Source organism: Nycticebus coucang, chromosome 9 (genome assembly GCF_027406575.1).
Source record: "Nycticebus coucang isolate mNycCou1 chromosome 9, mNycCou1.pri, whole genome shotgun sequence".
NCBI classification, from domain to species: domain Eukaryota; kingdom Metazoa; phylum Chordata; class Mammalia; order Primates; family Lorisidae; genus Nycticebus; species Nycticebus coucang.
In genome coordinates, this window is record NC_069788.1 from 48,831,783 (window position 1) to 48,843,629 (window position 11,847).

Sequence of the window (11,847 nt, forward strand, 5' to 3'; positions counted from 1 at the left end):
CATGTAACAAAATTCTCACTGGGATAACAGGTTAGCTCAGGGTCGTGGTTTTTGGGGAGACTTCATAGGGCCCACCGGCCCCTCCTCTAGCAGATTATCCCCATAGGCCATGAGCCCCTGAGTGCTAGAGACTCTGAGGGAAGCACTGTCCTTTACCACCACGTCACTGTCTCCAGACTTCCGCTTTGATACATATCCCAGGGAATGAACACAGGCCCTCTAGTCCAGGGGTGAACTCCCCAGCCATGCCTGTCCATTCTGACTGAGTGGCTCCCCAGCCATGCCTGTCCATTCTGACTGATGGAGACTCCCCACACTCTGTGTTGGGGATTTCTCACAGGCAGCTCCTCATCTCAGTTACCTGCAGCCACTTCCTCTCCCTTGCCCCTAAGATGGACCACAGGAGACCTAGCAGAGTAAGCCTGACAATGTCATTTTCCCATCATTTCTTCTTACAGCAGCGGACACTCAGCCTGCCTTTCTTTCACAGAATCTCCATCATCCAGCATCCTAATTGCCCTCCTTTGTCTACTCTTCATGTCCCAGCCTGGAGCATCATGTATGTTTTCTATTACTCTCATAGGACACCTCACCTGGGGTCCCTGACCTCTGGCTTCCAGGGGGGTTGACAGTAGGAAGCCTGCCGGTATCTTTGTGCTGGTGGAGTGAGAATTCAAGGCATTTGTCACCCTGCTCTTCCCTGTGTGCTGTGCTGAGGTAATGCCTGCCTTCCTCTATAGATCCTAGTTATCAAGCTTTTGTCTGAATCAAAATATGCAAATATCCTTTCCCCTTGTGTAGGTCAGATAAGTTAGTTTTATAACCTTGCTTTTGGCATTTGGATTTTCCTCCTATGTTACTTAAAAGACATACAGGGTTGATGAGTGCCTGCCCACCTGCCTTCTTGTCTGGTCTACAACCTTTAATTATCTGTAAGACTTTTGGCTGTAAGTCCTTTGGCCACAGGGATTCCGACAATGGCCTGGATGGATGTGGAGCAGGCAGCCACAACACCTGAAAGCAAGGCAAAAATGAAAGTTTGTCCATCCATGCTGCCCTTGACAAATCCTGAACAAAAGCACTGAGGGGGTGGGACTGTGAACTAAAATAAAATACTTACACTCCTCCTCTTTGGAATGGACCCACTATTGGACATGGAAAACACAGACAAACCTTAAACCAAGTTCCTAGTCATGAACGAAGTGAAGTCAGACACACTTCAGGCGATAAGATACTAAGATATTAAGAGGACCTAAGGCCATTCAGAGAAAGGATTAAATCACTTGGAGGCCATTAATTTGTGTAACAGATCACTTTAGTTGGTATATTGTGTCTTTTTTCTGATTGACAGATTTCCATATCGTCAACATTGCAATTTCTTTAAAAAAGCTTTATTTCTTTAACTAATTACACATCAAAGAGTCTTTGAAGCCACCTATGACCTCCAAGCCCCTCCTTCAAGATGGCCTGCCTTTTCAGGCCAAACCTGTAACTTCCATGCACTCATTTGTTATTTTACCTGCATATCTTGTCTCTACAGAATGTATAGACAGAACTTTTTGCTCTGGGCCATGAACACACATGTTCTACTCAGAATTAACCTCTTTAAAATAATTTACAGAGTCTGGATTTTTTTTCTTAATAGATGCAACAAGGGTGACCTTTGCTCCAGTTCCCAGTGAGTTCCTATTTTCTATCTCACACCTCATCAGCCTGGCCTTCGCCATAATGTTTCTATCAGTATTTTGGTCATTAATCACTTACCAAGTCTAAGGACTTCCAAAGTTTCGCCTGACTTCCTGTCTTCTCGGAAGCCCCCCAAATTCTTCCAACCTCTGCCCATTAGCCAGTTCCAAAGCTGCTTCCATATCTTCAGGTGTCTTTAGAACAATGCCCTACTCCTTGCTACCAATTTTCTCTATTAGCCTATTTTTACGATGCTATAAAAATAATGGCTGGCTGTGTAATTTATAAATAAACAAGTTTATTTACCTCACAGTTTTGCAGGCTGTGCAAAAAAGCATGGTGCCAGAATCTGCTTCGGGTCAGGGCCTCAGGGAGCTTCCAATCAAGGCGGAAGGCAAAGGGAGAACAGGTGTATCAAATGGTGAGAGAAGGAGAGGGAGGAAGAGGTTCCAGTGTCCTTTAAACAACCCACTCTCCTGTGAACTAATAGAGTGAGAAGTCGCTCATTACCTCAGGGAGGACACCCAGCCACTCATAAGGCAAAAGCCCCCATGACCCAAACATCTCCCACCAGGTCTCACTTCCAAATTGAGGATTGATATGAGGTCCGGAGAAGAGAAACATTCAAGCCATGTCAGGGACCCACTTCACAGGGAAGGAGGTGCAGCCTGGTCCATGACCATGTGTGTGTTGGCCATCAGTCTGTTGAGAATAAATTCTTGCACTTTAATTTTCATTTGCTCTACATCAATTATAAAATATTAATGCTGTATTGGTTTTAGGATATAAGAATTTCCACGGCTAAAAAGGATGCATTTTATTACCACCTATACACTGGAACTTCTATTTCCAACTGTGACCCATTAAACACAAAGAGAAGATCTAGGCCATAATAGGCTGATTCTGTAACGTCCCCCAATAACTACCCTCTGGTTATTCACCTTCCCTCAGATTTAATCAACACTAATGTAGATACTACTATGAGGAGATGTGCAGATACAATTAAAGTTTCAAATCAGGCTCAGAGCCTATAGCTCAAGTGGCTAGGGAGCCAGCCACATACACCAGAGCTGGTGGGTTTGAATCCAGCCTGGGCCCGCCAAACAATGAGAACTACAACCAAAAAATAGCTGGGCATTGTGGTGGGCACCTGTGGTCCCAGCTCCTTGGGAGGCTGAAGCAAGAGAATTGCTTAAGCCCAAGAGTTGGAGGTTGCTGTGAGCTGTGATGCCACAGCACTCTCCCCAGGGCAGCAGCTTGAGACTCTGTGTCAAAAAAAAAAAAAAAAGTCTCCAATCCATTGACTTTAAGACAGTGATTATCAAAGATTGAAATGTCCGAATCAGGTGAGTTCATAAAAGACTGGGTTGACCCTGAGCACCCAATTCACAGGGCGAGAAGGACTTGATGTGAGTCTTTGGGCTTTGAAAGTGGAGAGTTCCTATGGCAAAGAATGTTGGTAACAGCCCTCCCCCACCTACCCTGACAGGTGGTAATCAAACAGGGACCTCAGTCCTACAACTGCCAGAAACTGAATTCTGCCCATGGGCTCCATGTAAGCTTAGGGGAGGACCCCAATCTCAAGATGAGGGCACAGTGAAACCCTGAACAGAGAACCATCCACACCATGCCTGGATTTCTGACTAAGGAGCACTAAACAAATAAACAGCCCTTGTTTAAAGACAATAAATTTGTGGTAATTTAGTATGTAGAAACAGAAAATTAATAGTCTCAATAGATAGGCACATAACTTTTTTAATTTGAATTTATGAACTTGTGTTCAATTACTTGCATGAAATAAAATCTTTCCTAACTCTTTTAGTATTTTTAAGTTTATGATTTTTAGGTGATTCAATTTTACTGCAAACATATTCACTCATTCATTCAACAATAATTAACTTAGTCCTATTAAGTACCAGGTATGCCTTTCCACTCTGGGGATACAATTTTCACCAAAATAGCCCAAAGCCCCTGTGTTCATGCCCCTTACCTTCCAGAGGCTTTACAAGAGTGAGGTCAACCCTTTGGAGCTTTTTTAGTGAAAAATGACAGAATCTAACTCTCAGCAACAGACTGGTGACCACTGTGAGGGAGAGCAGTCATGAGCACTAGGTGAGGGGACAAAGCTAGTGCCATGGTTCATGAGTCAGAGATGGTGGGACTAAAGGAAGAAGGGGCCTAAGGGATGAGAGGGAGCACAGATACATGTCCATATGCAGCACTAGGAACTGAGGGATGAGAGGGACGAGCAAGAGCTAGAGAAGCAGGAGGTGAGGAACAGGAGCAGAGGGAAAGAGTTGTAAAGCAGCTGAGTTCCCGCATTTAAATACAGTGTTTTGTGGATATTTAATACAGAGTCTAGAAGGGTGCTCTTTTCTTTTGGTAATTAATTCATTTGTGGGGCTGCCTAAGAGCTAATCGCCTACTAGTGTGAATTAGGTTAAAAAAAATACCAAGTGTCCCCTGCAAAATATGCACACAGCTCAGATGTGAATAATTCATAAAAGCAGGCATTGCAGGAGCACTGGAGAAGGGAATTCTGACTGAGCGCAGCGCAGCTTTGAAGTGATTAAAGTCCTCCAACTCCTGGTTGAAATACACAGTAACAAATTGTGCTTCTTTGTATGAGGAGATGTCCTGCACTCACAAGCACAGACTAAGGACTATGGAATAAAGATAATTTTAAAATACATCAACTCAGAGTCCAAGATACATAGTCCGGGAAAGTAAAAACTAGGGAACTTTGTGAATTAACTGCAATGCGTTCAGACACATTGCTCTATCAAGGGACCAACATCACTTCTGTTACAGATTAGATTCCTGATCATTCAGGGGTTACCTAGATTGTGCTACCTACTCTAGTTAAAAGCAAGAAGGAAACTGGCCTCTATGAGAGTCTCTGTCAGGTGTGAAAACCAACATCTCTACACTTCCAGTCCCAGGCCGAGATCACTCTGGCGTCAAGTTTCCTGGGGTGAGTTTTGTTCTAGAAGAGTCCAGGTGGAGAGGAAAGGAGTGGGAAGGAGTCCAGTTCAGGGAGAGGATTCAGGTCTGGAAAGCCTGGGGATCAGACAGCTCCTGGGTCAGGATTCTGGAGATGGCGTGAAGAACAGTACTCAGTGCAGGAGAAGAAGGGTCAGAGCAATGTCCCAGGTTTCGGGCGTGGAATCTCAGGGTCTCTCCCCCGAGGGCGGTATCGGGGGTGGGGAAGCTCAGAGCTAGGGATTACCGGTCTCCCAGTGCTTCAGTTCTCCTTCCTCCAACCCTGGTCAGGTCTTTGTTCCTGGGTACTGCTGACGTAACACCACTTCTCACTCCCATTGGGTGTCGTTTTCTAGATAAGCCAATCAGCGTTGCCGCGGTTCCCGGTTAAGTCTCTGCAGAGCTACGCAGACTCCAGCATGGGAGTCACAGCTTCCAGAACCCTACCCCTGCTGCTGTGGGTGACCCTGGTCCTGACCGAGACCTTGGCGGGTGAGTGCGGGATCGGGATAGAAACGGCTTCTGCCGGGAAGGCCAGGGGACCACCCGGCCGGGACGCAGGACCCGGGGAGCCGCGCCGCGAGAAGTGTCCGGCCGGGTCCCAGCCCCTCCTGTCCCCCAGGCTCCCACTCCATGAGGTATTTCAGTACCTCCGTGTCCCGGCCCGGCCGCGGGGAGGCCCAGTACATCGAAGTGGGCTACGTGGACGACACGCAATTCGTGCGGTTCGACAGCGACGCTGAGAATCCGAGGGTGGAGCCGCGGGCGCCGTGGGTGGAACGGGAGGAGCCAGAGTATTGGGACGAGGAGACGCAGCGCGTCAAAGACCTCACACAGAATTTCCGAATGAACCTGGAGACTCTGCGCCGCTACTACAACCAGAGCGAGGACGGTGAGTGAACCCGGGCTCGCGTCACAGGCCACGACGACCCCTCCCGCCCCACAGAGAAGCCCAGGTCCCCTCAGCCTCCGGGTCCGAGAGTCACCCCGAGGCTGCGGGACCCTCCTGAGACCTTCCACCAGAGAAGTGAGGGTCAAAATCGCTGCGGGCTGGGCGGGGCGGGGGTGGGGCGGTGGGCGCGGCTGACCTCGGGGGCGGGGCCAGGGTCTCACACCCTCCAGTTGATGTATGGCTGCTACGTTGGGTCGGACGGGCGCCTCCTCCACGGGTACTGGCAGTACGCCTACGACGGCGCCGACTACATCGCCCTGAACCAGGACCTGCGCTCCTGGACCGCGGCGGACATGGCGGCTCAGATCTCCCAGCGCAAGTTGGAGGCGGAAGGTGCAGCGGAGAGACACAGGACCTATGTGGAGGGCACGTGCGTGGAATGGCTCCACAAATACCTGGAGAACGGCAAAGACACGCTGCAGCGCGTGGGTACGAGCAGCGCGGGGCACCTCCCACATCTCCTGTAGCTCTCTCCCCTCCCAGTCCACAAGGAAGGGAGGAAAAAGAGCCCAAGGGTAAGATGATTGCCCTCCCTTTGATCCAGAGCAGAAAGACGGCCCCTGAGGGTCCAGATCCCGTGCCACAGTGATTTCAGAGGTCCCACCCTTCCCTCTGGAACAGTTAAGAGATCAAGTCTCCTAGCGAACGGAGGGGAAGACAGTACCTGAAATACTGGTCATTGATTTTCTCTGACCCTGCAGCAGCTTTGGGCACCATGACCTTTTCTCTCTGGCCTTGTTCTCTGCCCCACTCAGTGTGTTTGGAGGTCTGATTCCAGCCCTTCTGGTCATTCAGCCTCCACTCAGGTCAGGACCAGAAGTTCTTGTTCTCCTCCTCAGAGAATATAAGTTTGAAGGAACAGGAGATCATCCCAGACCACTGTGTTCAGGCTGGCCTGGGTTTTGCACTCCCTTCCCCACCCCAGTTGTCCTGTCCATTCTCAGGATGTTACATGAGCACTACTGGAGTGTCCCATGAGGGATGAAAAGTACCTGAATTTTCTGACTCTTCCCCTCAGATCCCCCAAAGGCATATGTGACCCACCACCCCATCTCTGACCATGAGGCCACCCTGAGGTGCTGGGCCCTGGGCTTCTACCCTGCGGAGATCACACTGACCTGGCAGCAGGATGGGGAGGACCAGACCCAGGACACCCAACTTATAGAGACCAGGCCTTCAGGGGACAACCGAACCTTCCAGAAGTGGGCTGCTGTGGTGGTGCCTTCTGGAGAGGAGCAGAGATACACGTGCCATGTGCAGCATGAGGGGCTGCGGGAGCCCCTCACCCTGAGATGGGGTAAGAAGGGGGATGGGAGTGTCATGTGCCTTTTCAGGGAAAGTAAGGGCCCTTTTGGACCCCTTCAGCAGGGTCAGGGCTGAGGCCTGGGGTCAGGCCCCTCATTTTCCTGTCCTTTCTCAGAGCCACCTTCCCTTCCCTTGGCCATCATTGCTGGCATGGTTCTACTTGGAACTGTGCTCATGGGAGCTGTGGTTGCTGCTGTGATGTGGAGGAAGAAGAACTCAGGTAGGGAAGGGGTGAGTGGCAGGGTCTGCACTTTTTTTTTTTTCTTTTTGAGACAGAGTCTCACTATGTCACCCTCAGTAAAGTGTTGTGACATCACAGCTCACAGCAACCTCTAACTCTGGGGCTTAAGTGATTCTCTGGCCTCAGCCTCCCAAATAGGTAGGACTACAGGTGCCCACCACAATGCTCAGCTATTTTTTGTTGTTGTTGCAGTTGTCATTGTTGTTTAGCAGGCCTGGGCCAGGTTCAAACCCTCCTGCCTCAGTGTATGTGGCCAGCACCCTAACCACTGAACTACAGGTGCCACCAAGGTCTGCATTTTTTTTGTTCCACTTGGGTTTCAACTGCAGACAGCAGGGTGCCCTGCCCCATTACTGGAAGTTCCATCCACACACACCTGCTTCCCCAGCTGGGGTCCCTGTGTGCCAACACTTACTCTTTTGTATAGCACATGTGACAATGAAGGATAAAGTTTTAATGTGATGATTATGGTGATGGGGACCTGATCCCCAGTGGTCACAGGTCAGAGAGAAAAGACTTTGCTCAGAACAGATCTCCAGGAAGGCAGTTGATCCACTCTTTCCTTCCCCTCCTGATCCTGCCCTGGCTCTTCACTCACAGTTCTGGAAACTTCTCTGAGAACCAAGACTAGGGGTTTCCTCTAAGACCTCATGCCCCTGTTTCCTCCCACAGGGCCTCTCACAGGGCATTTTCTTCCCACAGGTGGAAAAGGAGGGAGCTACTCTCCAGCTGCAAGTATGTATGGGGGGCAGTGATCTGTGAGGCTTTTAGGATAGTGTAGACAGGAGCCCATGGTGGAGCTCCCAGCCACATAATTCCTCCTTTAGCCACATCTTCTGTGGACTCTGACCAGGTCCTGTTTTGTTCAACTCTAAGCAGGGACAGTGCCCAGAGATCCTGTGTGTCTCTCACAGCTTGTACAGGCAAGACCCAGGGAGTGTGATATGAGAGTGGAGAGGGACAGAAAGGACACAACTGGGCTGTGGAGATTCTTTGATGGGACATTTTGAGTGTGGGGTGGGTTGTTCAGTGTCCCAGTTGCTGTGCCTAACCTGAATTTGTTCTTTATTTTTGTCTATAGCCTGAGACAGCTGCCTTGTGTGGGACTAAGTGTTCACATCTCCCCTTCGTGACATCAGGAGCCTCTGACTTCTCTTTCTGCAGATGTTTCTGAATGACTCTTCATCCCTCTTTGCCTAATGTGAGGAGGTGGGGAGACCAACATAGCACCATGTCCACCATGACCCCTTCTCCTACATTGACCTATGTCCCTTCCTGATTATTTTTCCTATTACAGAAAAATAGGGGAGAGATGGGGTTGGGATGTCTCCATCCCTATCTCAACTTAATAGTACACTGTGCTGCTTCTCTACTGAAATTAAGAATTTGAATATAGGCTCAGTACCTGTTTCTCAAGCAGCTAAGGCGCCAGCCACATACACCTGAGCTGGCGGGTTCAAATCTAGCCCCAGGCCCACGGAACAACAATGACGGCTGCAACCAAAAAATAGCCGGGCATTGTGGCGGGCGCCTGTAGTCCCAGCTACTAGGGAGGCAGGGGCAGGAGAATCGCTTGAGCCCAGGAGTTGGAGGTTGCTGTGAGCTGTGATGCCACGGCACTCTACCCAGGGAGACTCTGTCTCAAAAAATAATTTGAATATTTGTTTTCTCAAATTCTTCCAATGAGAGGGGCAAGAGAGGAAATAAAAGGAAGATCTGAGAATCTTCCAGAATCTGAGTTTGCTGTCCTGAGTCTTTTGCAGGTGGAGATGAGAGAAAACTGTGAGGAGCCAAGTATGGACAGATGTCCTGTATCTGGCAGACAAACCTCTCACACTGGCATCAATGCTGCCTGTGCTTTTCTCCCCAGGGCTGTGTGTGCCCTCCTTTAATACCACCACCACCCCGTGAGTGAGGGGGGCCTGTGTCCAGTTGGCGCTCAGTCCATCATGGGCTCTCTGGTCATTCCTTGGCAGGGTCTTCTTCACTGCTCCACTGTCCCATGTCCCTTCAGTAAAACCTTGTCCCAAACTCCAGTAAGATTAGCCCATATCACAAAATCCCAAGACCAGAGATGTTGGCGTGGATGTGGAGAAAAGGGAACACTTCTACACTGCTGGTGGGAATGCAAACTAATACATTCCTTTTGGAAAGATGTTTGGAGAACACTTAGAGATCTAAAAATAGACCTGCCATTCCATCCTACAATTCCTCTACTAGGTATACACAGAACACCAAAAATCACATTATAACAAAGATATGTGTACCAGAATGTTTATTGCAGCCCAATTCATAATTGCTAAATCATGAAGAAGCCCAAGTGCCCATCGAACCACGAATGGATTAATAAATTGTGGTATATGTACACCATGGAATATTATGCAGCCTTAAAGAAAGATGGAGACTTTACCTCTTTCATGTTTACATGCATGGAGCTGGAACATATTCTTCTTAGCAAAATATCTCAAGAATGGAAGAAAAAGTATCCAATGTACTTAGCCCTACTATGAAACTAATTTATAGCTTTCATATGAAAGCTATATCCCAATTATAGCCTAAGAATATGGGGAAAAGGAGGAGAGGGGAAGGGGGAGGATGGGTAGAGGGAGGGTAATCAGTGGAACCACACCCACGGTGCATCTTACAAGGGTACATGTGAAACTTACTAAATGTAGACTATAAACGTTTTAACACAATAACTAAGAAAAAGCCAGAAAGGCTATGCTAACTAGTGTGATGAAAATATTTCAAATTGTATATAAAACCAGCACATGGTACCCCATGGTTGCATTAACATACACAGCTATGATTTAATTAAAAAAAAAAAAACCTTGTCCCAGCAGGACCTATAATCACAGGAGCTGACACATGGCTGCACACAGAGGTAGAATTTTCACACCCGTCCAGCTCTTGTCCTCCTTCTAGGGCTCTTTCATAGACAGCATTTTCCATGTTTTCCCCAACCTATTTATTATTTTAAATTTATTTTTAATTTTTATGGATACAGAATGGTTGTCTATAATTGTGGGGTACATGTGATATTTCGATGCAAGCATACAATGTGTAATGATCAAATCTGGGTAGTTAGGATATCCATCACCTCAAACATTTTTCATTTGTTTTTGCAGGGAACATTCTAAATTAGATTAAACTAAATCTCATTATTTTGAAACATATAATAGATCATTGTATTTTTTAAAATGTGTTTTTTGTGACAGGGTCTCACTGTGTTGCATGGACTCGAGTGCAGTGGCATCATCCTCGGTCACTGCAACATCAAACTCCTGGGCTCAAACATTCCTCCTGCCTCACCCTCTGAGTAGCTTACATTACAGATGCTGATACCACGCCCAGCTAGTTTTTTAAAATCTTGTTTGTAGAGATGGAGCCTCATTATTGCCCAGGTTGGTCTTGAACCCATGGCCTAAAGCAATTCCTCCACAGGCATGAGCCACCCCATCCAGCCTAGTAACAATCATCACTCTATTGTGCTACTGAATACTGGGTCTCATTTCTTGAATCTAACTGTTTTTGTTCCCATTAATCAACCCCGTTCGGTTCCCCCTCCACACTACCCTTCCCAGCCTCTGGTAACCACCATCCTGTTTGCTACCTCCATGAATTCAGTTTTTTTAGCTGTCACTTGACAAGAGAGAAGACATAACATTTGTCTTCCTGTGCCCTGCTTATTGCACTTAATATAACGTCCTCCAGTTCTATCCACGTTGCTGCACTCAAATTGTTTAAAGGAACCAGATTCTGGAATTAGAGGGGCGGGAGCCCATCACTTCTCATCTTAGGTAAATTTCCTCTTCTGTTCTGCTTCCCACCCTTAGTTCTAATAATCTTAGTGCAGACTCCATTCCAAGCTCATGGATTTCTAAAGCGGGCTCTAAGTTAGATTTATACTTGTTTGCAAAATTGGACCCATAGGCAAGGATTGTTCTTTCTTTTTTCTTTTTTCTTTTTTTTTAGCTTATAATTCTTTTATTTCATGTTTCCTCTCAACTTATGGAATACGGAGACATACACTGTCAAGTATTTATCAGGCTTATTATTCACATTATTGAAAAAAATCTGCCTTTTTTAAGCACAGGGCATATCTATTTGTTCATCTTAATTATTAAAAAATTAATTACAGTAGAATCTCCATAGCTGACCACCTCAAGTGGGCTTCATTTTCAAAGACCGGGCACACACCACATGTAACTACACTAGGCCCAGTTCCTTACATTGACCAGTTTGTTACAGTTCCTGGGGTGGCCAACTTAGAGAGGTTCTACTGTTTCTTAAATTTAAGCTCAGTGAAGGCTAGAAATGTATAATTAGTTTCTTAATCCAAAATACTTAATCATTATTATGGGTAATACACATTTAATATGTATTGGTGACCACTGAAAGAGCCCAGGTAAGTGATGACCCAAACAAATAGAATCTTGTGATTTAAATGAGCAACTCTCATAATAGTGGGTTTGGAAAGAAAAATAACCAAAGGGTCCTAGGGGTTAAGAAAAATCCAATATGTTTAACATAACAATTATTTTCTTAGAAAGCAAATCTTAAAATCTTGGCCTGTAAGAATATGCACAAAAAAGAAAGCACGTGCGGTATTAATTGTAAAACTCTCAGTACTACATTTTAGTTTTGTCAATGATATAATAAGCAATTCCCTTTAGTCTGC

At 46.9% G+C, this 11,847-nt stretch overlaps 1 protein-coding gene across 3 annotated transcripts; it reads left to right on the forward strand.

Annotated features, from left to right (window-relative positions):
* Window positions 1-3,365: 3,365 nt before the first annotated feature.
* On the forward strand, window positions 3,366-9,542 carry LOC128594092 (patr class I histocompatibility antigen, A-126 alpha chain-like). 3 transcript variants are annotated; one of them, XM_053602633.1, is made up of 8 exons: window positions 3,366-5,160; window positions 5,291-5,560; window positions 5,774-6,049; window positions 6,639-6,917; window positions 7,041-7,145; window positions 7,869-7,905; window positions 8,046-8,086; window positions 8,246-9,542. In XM_053602633.1, the coding sequence occupies exons 1-8, from the start codon at window positions 5,088-5,090 to the stop codon at window positions 8,338-8,340; spliced, it is 1,176 nt and encodes a 391-aa protein (XP_053458608.1). In that variant the 5' UTR covers window positions 3,366-5,087; the 3' UTR covers window positions 8,341-9,542. The 3 variants fall into 3 exon arrangements, with proteins under 3 accessions (XP_053458608.1, XP_053458606.1, XP_053458607.1); XM_053602631.1 differs by lacking the exon at window positions 8,046-8,086 and having other exon boundaries at window positions 3,372-5,160; window positions 7,839-7,901; window positions 8,248-9,542; XM_053602632.1 differs by lacking the exon at window positions 8,046-8,086 and having other exon boundaries at window positions 3,380-5,160; window positions 7,869-7,901; window positions 8,248-9,537.
* The last annotated feature ends 2,305 nt before the right edge of the window (window positions 9,543-11,847 follow it).

Coding starts and splice junctions, on each gene's coding strand:
- LOC128594092 (XM_053602633.1), top strand. CDS start 5,088: ATGGGAGTCACAGCTTCCAGAACCCTACCCCTGCTGCTGTGGGTGACC. Junction 5,561..5,773: donor CTACAACCAGAGCGAGGACG/GTGAGTGAACCC, acceptor GGGCGGGGCCAG/GGTCTCACACCCTCCAGTTG. Junction 7,906..8,045: donor TACTCTCCAGCTGCAAGTAT/GTATGGGGGGCA, acceptor AACTCTAAGCAG/GGACAGTGCCCAGAGATCCT.